Source organism: Cupressus sempervirens, chromosome 10 (assembly GCF_028749045.1).
Source record: "Cupressus sempervirens isolate cs-2001-9-10 chromosome 10, ASM2874904v1, whole genome shotgun sequence".
NCBI lineage: Eukaryota > Viridiplantae > Streptophyta > Pinopsida > Cupressales > Cupressaceae > Cupressus > Cupressus sempervirens.
Genome location: NC_143127.1, coordinates 882,727,150 through 882,740,601, shown reverse-complemented (window position 1 = coordinate 882,740,601; position 13,452 = coordinate 882,727,150). Strand labels below are relative to the sequence as shown.

At 35.6% G+C, this 13,452-nt stretch overlaps 1 protein-coding gene and 1 long non-coding RNA gene across 3 annotated transcripts; one reads left to right on the top strand and one right to left on the bottom strand.

Annotated features, from left to right (window-relative positions):
• Positions 1–292: 292 nt before the first annotated feature.
• LOC149536812 (uncharacterized) lies at positions 293–1,564 on the top strand. The gene is made up of 2 exons (XR_016356993.1): positions 293–432; positions 1,332–1,564. It is a non-coding gene; the product is annotated as an uncharacterized LOC149536812 (long non-coding RNA).
• Positions 1,565–2,340: 776 nt separating this feature from the next.
• LOC149536811 (uncharacterized) lies at positions 2,341–11,924 on the bottom strand. Of its 2 annotated transcripts, none has more exons than XM_089804514.1 (9): positions 11,510–11,924; positions 7,491–8,008; positions 7,136–7,312; positions 6,567–6,665; positions 6,245–6,355; positions 3,973–4,083; positions 3,663–3,800; positions 3,330–3,491; positions 2,341–2,800 (listed from the first exon to the last, which is right to left on the bottom strand). In XM_089804514.1, the coding sequence occupies exons 2-9, from the start codon at positions 7,983–7,985 to the stop codon at positions 2,426–2,428; spliced, it is 1,668 nt and encodes a 555-aa protein (XP_089660640.1). In that variant the 5' UTR covers positions 7,986–8,008; positions 11,510–11,924; the 3' UTR covers positions 2,341–2,425. The 2 variants fall into 2 exon arrangements, with proteins under 2 accessions (XP_089660640.1, XP_089660639.1); XM_089804513.1 differs by having other exon boundaries at positions 11,494–11,827.
• Positions 11,925–13,452: the final 1,528 nt, after the last annotated feature.

Genomic DNA, 13,452 nt, shown 5'->3' with positions numbered 1-13,452 from the left:
TTTCACAAAATAAAAATTAAGGCGAGAAAACAAAATCACAGAATGTACGTAAATCAGAATGGATTATTTCAGTTCAGCGACAAACTAGATTAATTGATTGAAACTGTAGGAGCTAAAAAAATCTTACAAACATCATAGCATCATGTGCGCTTCTCAAAGCAATCCCAAATATTACCTAATCATCATCATCAAAACCCAGGAGTCGCAAGACTCGCTGGGTGCCCAATATTGCAGGCTAAATGAGTTTGGCAGCCCCACCCGAGAGCCTGTGCGAGTTTTTTACAGACTTCCCAACGACCTTCAGATTTGCAAGACTAGTTTCAGACTCAGCCAACGAATATACCTTCAAAATGCAAAACAATCACCATATTCGATCAATTGTGGACTGGACTTAAATAACAAAACGTTCGATCAATTGTGACCCAACTCAAGGTACTCATTTTTCAACAAGCATCCTTTTCGTCCCCATTTAGTGGGCCTATTTATTGTTCTTTGTGGGTTTGACTCTTTTATCTGTCGAAGTGTTTGAAATCTTAGAGCTTGGTTTAAGACGATAAATAATGAAAGAATCTCTAGTATTTATGTTGATTCGACCCTAATAACAGAAACAGTGATTTTTTCCGGGCATTGTGAATTTCACAGCGTTTTTCAGTTTCCTCTGCTTTTCCATATTTAATTCCGAACAATTGAATTATAGATATAGTCATGTTTCTCAATTCAATTCTAATCCTGAACAATGCTAATATGGCCAACAGCTTTGAGAAGCTACCTGAGGTGCTAACACATAACCCACCATAGAGCTTCCGGTGTTGGGCCAAGTCAGGCAACTTTCTACCATGGTGTATGACATCATGAGATTTATGTTTTTTATTCACTGACTGTCACAAATCCACAAGTTTTTGTACACCACTTAAATGTTTGAAAATCTTGTTTCCTTCAGCTCGAGACTACTTCTGTCCTGTAATTACCAAAGTTACCGGGAGACTGGGGTGGCAAATTTTCAAAAAAAAGAAGACAGGGTACTTGGAGACGTTAATATTTTTTTATAATTAAAGTTTAATAGTCTCTAGAAAACAACATTGCGTAGAACTTTGAGAGAGAACTGCAAACAATATTAAGTTTGAATACACCAACGTAAAATGATATTGTGTCAGATTTTAAAACTCACGCTTCATATTTCAATGTTTCATATAAGATTTTCATTACATATTGAAAAGAAAAAATATTGACAGTTCAAGGGCGAATGCTGATACACAAACAAAATAATGAAAATCAGAAATCTATTATCATTTTTGACTTTTTTAAACGTGGTGACATTGATTTTCCAACAGGAGACTGCAGGAGACATCAGGAGACATCATTGCCCGAACCTTGAGCACCCACTAAGTCTCCGGAGACATTTCCGAGACGGGAGATGAGTACTAGTATCCGAGACGCGTCCCAGGGGTCTGGAGACGGGTCTCCCGATATCGCTGGTAATTACATATGTGATCAAAGTAGCTTGTAATTGATCTTTCTAAAGAAGAGGGCATAGGAAAACATATGGTTCTTTTTAAAACTCTAAGCATAACATGTTTTCTTTTCAATTTCTTGAGTTTATGTGCTCTGAGTCCAAATCCCAGATCAGCCTGCTAAATCTTCGTCAAGTCCATGTCTTGTTAACAGTAAGTCAAAATCAAAACCAAATTATCGACATTGCGCAAGGCAGAGGATTTATTGTAATGTGCTAGGGTGTAACCCCAAACATGATATAAAGGTAGTTGCTGATAAACTCTGCTGTGTGTTTAAGGAAGAGCCCCTAAGTTTAGATTGGTTCAATTTTGGCTAACACTTGCCACAAGAAGATACAATGCTAATTGACCACCCCTTTTGTGTGATACATTTGCAGCAATGGAAAAATAGTTTTTAGTGTGTGAAACCTCTAGCATTCCCTTTCGCAAAAAATGACGAGATGACTCAGATGCAAACAGTTGAACTTAATTGGTTGTGAAATAAAAAATGAGCTCAACGAATGTCCTGAGTAACTTGGCAGACCAGATATCCTTCTGACTTGGTACACATGTCAAAGAAAGAATGTATATGCAGAGTACGAACAGAGGGGCATGTTTCACAAAACTTCCTAACAAACTGCCCATAGCATGAAAGCTTTATTTAGAAAGCCCTCACAGCTAAATCCAGACTATTTTAGGCACTACAATTAAGCACACTAAGAAAGCTGATAAAAAACATTAAGCAACATAAATGATCATCAAAGTCCTGAAGTTCAAGGAGAGCAATACACCGACTCTAACTTAAGTAATATTGGCATTCATCATCTGGTTCCACACTGTTGAAAAGTAATTTAGAAAGATATTTGCTCCATTTCTTCGTATCTTTAATCGGATTGCACGTACAAAATATGTATTACTCTTTAAATTACAAAATCTCAAATGTGTAGCTTGTTGCACAGAAGGAGACCTCCAAAATCAATTATGCTCTTGACCTTAAGATTTTCAATCAGGATAGCATCATTGTATGCATGTGATAAAAATTCATCATCCTTGTAGCTTGAGCTAGACTTAACAAACCTAATTTTCATACCACCTTCTTGAGTTGCATTTCCATAATTTTGCACTTTGTTTCCAAAATTCTTGTTCTTTGTCCCATCTGCATGATTCCTTGCTGAAAATGACATTTTACTTCCTATGCTGCTTTGACTGAAGTCTGATGTATTCTGCAAGCTTCTGCCCTTACTAGTGCAACCAGCACTGCTGCCTCTGTTGCTTTTGCTATGTGTGATTCCAGCACACGTTTCTGCTTCCTGGTACATGTAACTAATCAGAATGGCAAAACAATATTCATATGCTGAAATGTGTTAATGTTCTATGAAATATAATTTATACAGACTTTGTACTTTCTTAAAAACTCGGTAAATTTACTGTAGATCAACCAAACGAATAATAATGTCATACAGTGACATTTTTGTTGAATTTAACATACATCTGAGGGTATTTCTGAATTTTGTCTGTTAAGTATTGTAAGGTTATAATTATGCAGCTATTTTTCTGGGTCAAGATTGTGTAAAAAAAATTTATCATCAACATTTCAGATCATACTCCATGATCCATCATCATGATGATAAAAAAAATTTACACAATCTTGACCCAGAAAAATAGCTGCATAATTCATGGATTGTGGAAATCTCATAACTGCAAGTTTATAATTAGTTTCACAATTCAGCTTTGGGTAGAACTACTTCAGTCTCATGATGAACTAGAAATTGATGAGTAGGGAGAGCCGTCAGCTAGCTTGTATGATAAAATGTCTTGAATTGATCTTATATAACTTACTCCTTTTTCTCTTCTAACATCCTGAGCAGGTGAGTGATTCTCTAGTTCTTCCAAAGATGACATCTCAGAATCTTCAAATGTGGATATAGAGACACACTCGTCAAAGTAATTTTGTGCTGCTTCCGTCAAGCATTTAGACATCTTCCGCCGCTCTGCACTAGTCTGGTTAGAAAAATATTTTTTCAGTGTGATGAAACATTAAATTTTCCAGTAAGACGTTAAATGTTTTTTGTTAGAAGTCTAGTTTGGGATTTATGCTTGACGAGAATAAATAACAGCCTACAGAACACAAAACTAGCTATCTATATATGTAGAACAGCCACAAAAGTTTACTTTTCGTGTTCGTGATGGTTTTTGATTTTGAGACATTTGTGGATCCGAAAGTAAGCTCTTCACAATTTTTGTAAGCTCCTGGCAACGCTGCTCTTCCTCTGCAAACTGTGCCCAGAGATTCCTTGCACGTTTTTCTGACTGCAAGTCCCAACACATTTTAAAACTAAATTCCCTTTCAAATATCAAGTTGACAATAAAACCATCAAGGATAACATCATCGTTATGCACTTTTAATAAATATTTGAATAAAACAAAAAAGGTACATGGATCTCCAAAATCTCTGAGCAATAAATGATGTAAAGATTATTACCTGCAATAACCGTGCAATATATTCTTCCCTTATGTTATCTTTACTCTTAAACTGGTGTGCACTGATGGACCCATTGGAAGAAGTTGGGGATGGGCTCTTCCTTTCAATGGCCTGCTCAAACGATACTAAGCAATTATTGAGCATCATAAGCAATTAATTCAAAGTTCTAGCCTGAGAAACCACACAATACATTGAAATGACATGATAATTTCCCATTTAAAGATAACAACTGCATTTATTCTGAACCTCTTTCAGATTTCCATATATTTTACAAGCTGTTGTCAGGTAGAAGTTCAAATTATAATCTGTAAGAGCCACTGTAAAATCTGTAAGGAAATACAAGCTATTCAGAAATTCCCTGCATTTCCGGTTTGGACCCTGCCCCCAGATTGGCGTTCGGGTTCGCTGCTGGTCCAGATTCGTGTCCAGGTTCGCTGCGGGTCCAGGCAGGGTCCGGATTTTGGACTGTGGGTTTGCCTGTGCAAACCTGGGCGAACCCACAATGAACCCGGGAGGACCCAGGGCAGTAGGGCCTAAAATGTGAAATAAAACAACTTTAAAGAGTCTCCTGCGTGGCCTTCTGCCCATCCAGATCCTAAGTGGTCCTTCCCCCGGCTGGACTTGGCAATTTCACCTCCCAGGCTAGAGGGAGATAAAGATAAAGAGAAGAATGATGATGTTGTGGATGGGTGGGCTACTCCTGAGCCCCCCACCAAACCCGTTGATGTATGGGGCCATGATGATCGTGATCCTTCCTCGGCTGGCACTGTTCTCACAGCCTAAGTTTGCTTTATATGTTCTTTTTGATGAATAGTTTAGTGTCCGGCCTTCCGCTGTGTGAACCCTTGCAGGGTGACCTTGTGTCCCTCATCCCTTTTTATGTAAATATGTAAGTTTATATTTAAATTAATAGAAAGGGACCTATTCATCAAAAAAGAGTGTTTTTTTAAATATTTTTTGATGTAACCATAAAAGGAACCTAATAAAAAACATTTCACTCACCTAATCCCTCATGTTGAGGGGGAGGATGATATAGCAGCATCTGGGACTAGTGGAACTGGTTTGGGTTTCAATGATGAGGATCTAGATATAGTTGCAGCCGAGGATGAAACCATTTGACCCTTGAAGTGCATTTGATACTATGATCATTGATAAACTACTAAGCACTTGTCATTTATCAGTATGATTCAAGCTTATTATTTGATGAACTAGTCTATGTTTTGCAATTTAGTAATTCAATGTATGATTTTCTTTTCAATCACGAAGATAGTTTAATGAGCAAATATTTAATTTTTATCTTTGACATTTGGCATTGATAAATGATCAAGCATAATATATTTGTACTGTGAAATGACTTAGTTTTGCAATTATGCATGTTTCTCTTTTTTTTGTATGTATAATGCATATATATGTAAGCATATACATACTCATGAACCCATCCACCAACCCAATCTTGAACCTGAATCAACAACTTAGGAAATTCCTTTTTCTTGGAACTAAAGGCTACCTTCATGTATCCTCTTCCTTAATTTATGTGTGAGATTAGGTCCAATTCACTATAAAGTGTTTGATTTCTTAAAGTTTATTGAGAAAATTAACTCTTAACTAAGGATATTCACTCCCAATTGCAATATTGAGGAATAGATATACGTAGTTTTCTACCAGAAGCTTTACAGTGAAATATTATTGGCCTCAAATTTGACAAGCTCCTTTTTAAGATTGCTAGACAGATAGTCCAAATATGACATAAAAAACCCATGATCATCATGGGTGATGGGAATATAAACAATATTTAGCCTCTGAAATATAAAAGGTCTGAACCCAAACATTTTGTCACTGCAGCTATTGGATATTCGGGGTATAATGGAGCTTTCAGTAGACTAAATTCTAATCAACACTTGTATCTTCCACAAAAATTAGGTTTTAGATTCCTCTAAGCCAAGGTAAGTCCTGCCATTTCTAATTGAAGAATATAGTCCTTTGGCTCATTTTAAAACAATCTATTAAATAGTATATTTTAAGAGATGTTTGAGCAACATGTTGCTTCTTTTCGACCTGAATCGGGTCTTCATAGACCTATATGTCAAGCATGTGACTCTCTTAAAAGGCATTACATGTGGCATAGGTTGCTGCCTATTTTTCACATTCGGTGTGGGCATTGTTGGAGCTCTTATTATTGGACAGTAGACAAACTTTAAACACAAGAAGTATAATTGACAGTTCACACAAATCTTGCGTATATATAAGACTAATGAGCATATATACAACTTACTTGTTCAATGTCAAATTTAATTTCAGAAACAGCACGTTGGACTTCTGATCGAATAGCTTCATTCAGTCCTGAAGCATCTGTGTCTCCAGTAGGATGATCACTCTGAAAAGACTGAAAATGAATTGCAATGACCTTTAAGTCAGAATACATTTAAAGGCAGGAAGGAGGCAGATACCAGATTAAATGATGAAGACTTAAATGCATAAAAACTAGCATATGTATACTATTTGTTAATTTGGATATAACACACTTCAGACATGCTAACAAGAGTGAGCACTGTTTTGAGCTATGACATTGCTCAATTATGGTAGAAAAAATAAACCTTTGTCTGTTCACAAACAGATTTGATTGTCTTCTCTTCCACACAAACCTCTGGATGCATCAATGACTTTTCATTATCAGACACCGATGACACACAGCTCTGTTAAACAAAATCAGATTGCACACAGCTGTTAACTTTCAGTGATGCAAAAATATTTGAAGAAAGTCAAAAGAAAATTCAATATTTCAAAGAATAGAAAAGCTAATATGAAATTGGATACTATAGTAGAAAGCAAACAAAATCTCCATAATATTTACCAGTATTTAAAGTTTAAACAAAGCCACAACTACCATGAGCTGGTAACAAAAAATTTGGGTAAAATTTTTACTGGCATTACTACTTTAGATACATACATCAGATATTTTAGGAGATTCTATGGATAATAGAGAACAGAAAATTGAATGCTCCACTTTTGATGAAAAAATGACTTTACATGTACAAGAATTATGTGTTGGATGTTTCTACGGATGGTAAAGTAAATGTTCCATTTTAAATTTCCTTGCAGACAAAGTTAACTAAAAAAGCTTTTATTTTCTTAATATGTAGAGCAATTGATATCAAGGACTTACAGAATAGCCATCCAAGGATTGTGAACCACTTTCTTGATTTGAGCATCTCCGTATCCCCTGCTGCAGGTGGACTTGATCTCTGGCAAGCTTATTTCGACTGTATCTTTTATTTTCAGCAATACCAATAGTTTTTACTTGGCCTAGCCCCATCCTATTAGATGCTTTATCCATGTCACTCTGCCAGTAATGAATAAGAATAGCATGTGTATTAAAGATAAATCACTTGAGCTAGAAACTGTATCCATCTTTATGAATCTAAAATATGACATAGCAAAAAGTGGAATAGTTCTGATGGAGAAATATTATGAATGAGCCAACTTCAGCATCAAATGCCTGAATAACAATCGAACTATACCTCAGATTCATAATATTTGCAACAAGATAGAGACCTTCCTCTTCGTTCACTATCTACATTAGCCATTTGATTAGATGTATTTTGAGGATTAATGGAATGGTTCCGAGACACTGAACGTCCTCTCCTCTGCCCACGTAGAGCCTCAGATTGACAGTTATTGACATCATTAGGTCTAATACGAGACAATGATCGCCCTCTTCTATCACTTGAGTCCACCTTGCTTTTCTCTATGAGTCTGGAGGCTTCTTCCAGTACTGTGGATCCTCTAAAAAGGGGATTAACTGTCGCATTTCCAAAATCCATTTGGCCATTCAGAAAAATGTCTGCTGATGAGGAGGATTGAGAACAGTTATTTGAAGCATCATTGCTCCTTGATCTCCTGTGGGCTCCATTTTGAGAGGAATCTGATTTTCCTTTGTCTGTTGCAGCTGCACTCCTGTCTCGTGACCCGGTCAAGGATCTTTTAGAAGTTGATTTAAACGCTGCCACAGCCATCACTGGTTTGAGCACATGCCAACCTAATTGAAAAGAAACAACACATATAATATCAGCTTACACATAAAATTTGGTAATTCCCCAAAAAGGAGAATAACAAGAATAATAAAACAAGTGTAGGTCCATTTATCCAGGGCAGTGGATCTTAAAACAACCGCTCCTGCAATCCACCACTCTGCAAAGCCTAATCAGAATTTCAGTAAATATCTAAATAATGGGTCTATTTCTTCTGTAAATGCAATACTTCAGGTTGGACAGGTAAGATGGAAATTTAATACCAATAGCTTTGTATCAAATTAATTTTAAACTACCCTCTAAAATGTAAAATATGGAGAAAACAAATCACAAAATAAGCATGGCTCAGTTAGATTAAATCACAATCCTGCACCACCATAACATTATGGTGTCTTAAAGAAAATATAACTAAAAATTGCTCACACTGATCCTGTAGTTCACTCTCTTTCCTGGAGAAAAGCTCTGAACATTAACTAGAAACTGCCCAGCTTCAATTGATGTCATTAACATAAATTTTTCACTGCTAACTCACTAGTACAAATTTTAAACTTATGGAAATCTGATTTATGATTTTTTCTTAGTGCCGTCTAAGTTCTTTTCTTAAAATGCCATTAAATTGACTTACAATTGTGAAGATAAGTGCCATAGTTGTTGTAATATTGCAAAAAGTGAACTAAACTCATGCCATAGTCTCTCCGTGCAATCTTTACAAACCAATTCACTGCAAAGAGATTTACAATAACATTGTGGAACTTGAAAGCACTTCCATAATACTCTGCCATACTTGTCTTGCTTTGCAACTTGCTTCTTGCTCAGTTGCACAAACAAGATACAACTCCCAAACTCTGGAATTACATGACTTAGATGATCCTCAAGGCATGTATACCAAATATAAAAAATTGTACAGAACAAGATCCCTATTACACGAAAATTTGAACGGAATCTCACAAAGATTAATTTTCCACGAATTTGCTCAAATCTGTCAAATGTGGATAGTGTTCGGCTACCCTTCTAGCTCTGTTTGGACCAGACAGGTTATTCTTATGCCAAACATGCTTGATAAGTTTAGTTGAAACCAAATATATTGGATAGGGACTGTTCTAAGCTGTTTATGGTTCCACAGTATCTTGGATTACCCTTGAACCCTCTGCATCTGCCTCATTCTGTACCTGCACTTACTTTCTTGCAGAATAGTGTTTTAAGAGGGTGTGAAAGTTTCGTAAGTCACCTTACCCAGTAATGCAAAAACATAGATTAACTTAGTTACCAAATTTTAACTAAATTAAATTGTGTTTCATAATCTAAAATCAGAACAGCATTTATATTGAACAAGACAATAGTATTTAATAAGATAGGATAAACCCAATAAATTTCAACCAGTACATCAGAAATCCAACTAGCAGCACCTCCTTGGAAAATATATGTAGTATGCAGTGTTAATCTTAACTAAATGAATCCCTTGCTAAAAAACAAGGCCTTCAGTCCTGAAGAGAAGACCAGTGTCCTGAAAGTCCAGAGAGTGAGGGAATTGTTGTTGTGTTGTCTATAATATTAATAAACAATAACACTGCCAAGAATCACCAGAATTCAGTCTTTGCAGAAGACTAAGTAAAAATGGATATTGTAAACAAGGTGGGAAGCAAGAAGAATGAAGGAATTTTAATGATGTCCACAAGATCAACAGTAAGGGACCAAGAATCACATCGTAAGCCATCTTATTTGTTTTCATATCCCGCACTCTCTCATCCTGATGATGGATCACAGACTCCGATCCGAAACGTTGATGCTAAAAAATTATACACAATCTAAGCCAGAAAAACATTAAAAAACTCTGATGGATTGTGGAAATCTGATGATATTAGCCATCTTCATGTTATTCTCAATGTCAACTGTCTGGTTATGGGTCTTTATCAGGAAATGAGCAGTTTTGTAAAGCCTTGCTTCTTTGAAAAATTGGTCTAGACAGCCCTCCTTCAAGTTGTTCTTATATTGACCACGAATATCTTGTTAACCAGCATATTCAAAGATAAAGTGTCATTCAATTTCAACAACTCCTTTGCTGCAAGAAAGTGCATGTTCCTTCTTTCCAACTCTCTTTGGGAAATGTCCATCTACTCATCTCACACCTTAAATGATGAGACCCGGTTCTTAGTTGCACCACTAGCCTTACTCTTAATTGCCACCCACAAGTAATTTTTTTCATCATCATCCCAAGTGGGATTAAACTCTTTCACATAAGGGGCTTCAAAAAGAACATACTAATTTGGTTGTAATTGAAAACTAGAGAGAAATAAGTCCGCCATTGGAAATGTTTGACGTTGGGTTTTGGTTGGATACTATAAACTCGAGAAGAGAACTTACTTTATGTAGCATATGCCATATTCAATGTTGAGATCTAAATACCCTAAAATTAGCGAAGTGTTTTATGCAATTTCGGGCACTGATGCCAAATTGATCGACTTGCTTCTCTTCTTCTCTTCCTTTTTCCATTTAGATTGCTTGAAACATTACTGGGATTCCATTCACTGACAAACCAAGCAACCAATATGTTGTTTTCAGTGATACATGAAACTTCAAATCTCAAACAAAGCAATTCCTCTCCCTATATCTGCCTAGCCTTTGACTGTTAGTGCCGATCCAAATCCTGTGCCAACCAACCCCCCCTTTGACCTTTGGTTTGAGAGTCGTGCCTCAAATATTAGCATATATGCAGTAAAAGGGTGTACCTGTGACATGACCGCAGTCTGCTGGTGAGGGCTTTATTAGTTTTCAGTGGTTTGAGCTTTAAAACGCGTATCATGTGACTTTGTTTTGATAGAGCCACGGAGGCTAACTGGCACAATTGTATGAATATGCTTATTCGTTGCCTTCACGGACAATCTGAATGACCTGGGGAGTGCATCTAACATCAATAAAAAGCACTCCAGCTCTACCGTAAGCAAAATCCCAGCAATCCCATCTCTTCCTAGTAGGAAAAGGATCTTCCCTACCAGATAGGGTATCGTATAATGAAATAGGAGATGAGACCGGGTGCAAGTCCTGGGCAGATTGAAGGGATGATGTGTCGGCTTTACATTTTCTCTTTTAAACTTTATAGTAAGGAATCACGTACTCCCCTCTTCAAAAAATCATCTCAAGGAACGTAAACAATTTTTTGCAATTTACTGAACATTACGTCAAAGCAATCTGCAGAAGCCATATCCCCGAATTCCCGAACTAGCTAAACCTTTGTAAATCACAACATATTATACGCAACATCCAAAAAAATATGAAAGGACAAGTGGGTATCAGAAAACATTTTAATGGACTATACCTATACTCAACTTACCAACTACCGAGTGCAGAATTCATAAATTGTCCAGCTAAAACATATGCAATTTAATTGATTAAGCGTCACATGGCTTCAGATATTGATTCACATTTCAGTGAATTCATTCGTCTGAGATACAAAATAAGAAAATTCAAGATAAAATGAATGCAATAGCAAACGTACCCCGAATCAATCTCACCTTCCAAATCCTCTTTCTCTAGCAATAACAAGAACCCAATAACGTCAGTCAGCTCCTGAAACAACCCATTTCATCGCTCCATGAGGGTCAACGCGGATATCTCAACTGAGAAACAATTGCAATAAAAAAACCAGCCAGATACAACTGGACCCCCAAGAAAAACACATACAGAAAACTCGAAGAAAGCCCAAAAATTTGCAAAACCAATGATAATGAAATAAAGACAGATGAGGTTAAAAGCGGGGATTTAGAATGAGGTGTATGTGAAAAGAGACAATGTTAGCACCAACGATAGAGGTAATGGAAGTGTGAGCCTATGATTTTGTCTGGTTTGTGCGAAATAGTAGTTATTGAAGAATTCAAGATTTTGAGCTATGTTTGTGTGCCCCACAGGAGAATTCGAAGAAAGAGGAGGTCCAAAAAGGAAGGAAGGTCCTTTGAATTTTGAAGCATGCTACCAAGTTTAAATTTGATGGTGGTATAGTTTCTATTAAAAATTTTAAAATATATATAATTAATCAAATATAGTTATGTATTTTTAGGAAGGTTGTCTTTTATGAATGAGGAAAATTTAATTTATCATTCAAAAATTTAAACAAAATACTTAGAAATATTTTTAAATGTCTTTTAACTCTTATGAAAATATATTATATCTTAAATAATTAGATTACAGTATAATTTGTAATAAATTATAATTTAAAAATAAAAAGTTGTATAATTTGTAATAAATTATAATTTAAAAATAAAAAGTTATATAAAAAATAAAAAAATTAAGTTAAAAAAAAAGTTTGAATATAGTAGTATATTTCAATTAATTTAACTTACAGTTGTGATATAATATGTTATAAATTATATGGTAGAAGTTAATATTTTGATAATGAAGAGTTTTAAATGGGTCTTGTAGATTTGTTATGGTCAACAAATAAATGATTGCTATTCAAACAATATTTGAAAATGGATAGAATGATTCAATTTCAAAATTTATAGAAGGTCAATCTTAAACCAACATTTTGATATTTTTTATGGTATTGACCCACATGCATGCCTCTAAACTTTTAATGGTCCCAAATCCATGGTATGTAGTTCATTGGTACTTGCAATAAACATATATGTACCTACACGTTTACATAGAGGACTAAATTGTATTAAAGATCATCATTGGAATATGATATTCTAAGAGAAGAAGGCAAATAGCTTCCCACATTTCACCTTGGGCAAACCTCATCTAATGGATTTCTTAGTTTTGATAAAGCTAGAAATGCATTAAGCAACAAATGCAACTAACAATGATGTGGTTACGTTAATGAAGGTTTTGTTACAAGATAGAGTTGTCGTTGCACCAAAAGATTGACCTATCAGTGCCCAATACCACTAGACTTATAGAACACAAGAGGTAGTTAATCCATGTTACGAATCTCAAAGGGAAACATTGGCGGTTAGTCCAACAATCTCCCCCTCAGCATTACCCAAGGAGATTTGAACCTATGACCAAGCTTTGATACCACTTGTTACAAGATAGAGTTGTCGTTGAACCAAAAGATCGACCTATCAGTGCCCAATACAATTACTATACTTATAGAACACATGAGGCGGTTAATCCATGTCACAAATCTCAAAGGGGAACATTGGCGGTTAGTCCAATGAGTTTTTAGATTTGAACCAAAAGTGTAATAAGTGATAGGTGACCTAGTGTAAGAAGTAATGTTTTGATACTTGTTGATAAAAGTGGTAATATATTCGAAAGGTTAATGTGGAACAAAGATATGATAAGGATATGAATGATTCTAAGTAGTATCATGACAACTAGTAGGGAATGATTATGATTGTATGGGGAAGATCCTAGATGATGAATAATAAATTGAGGTGGTATTATTTATTCATATTCTAGATGCACAATTTAAATATTTTGGTGCAAGAAATGGTACATAAGGAACTACTTGAAA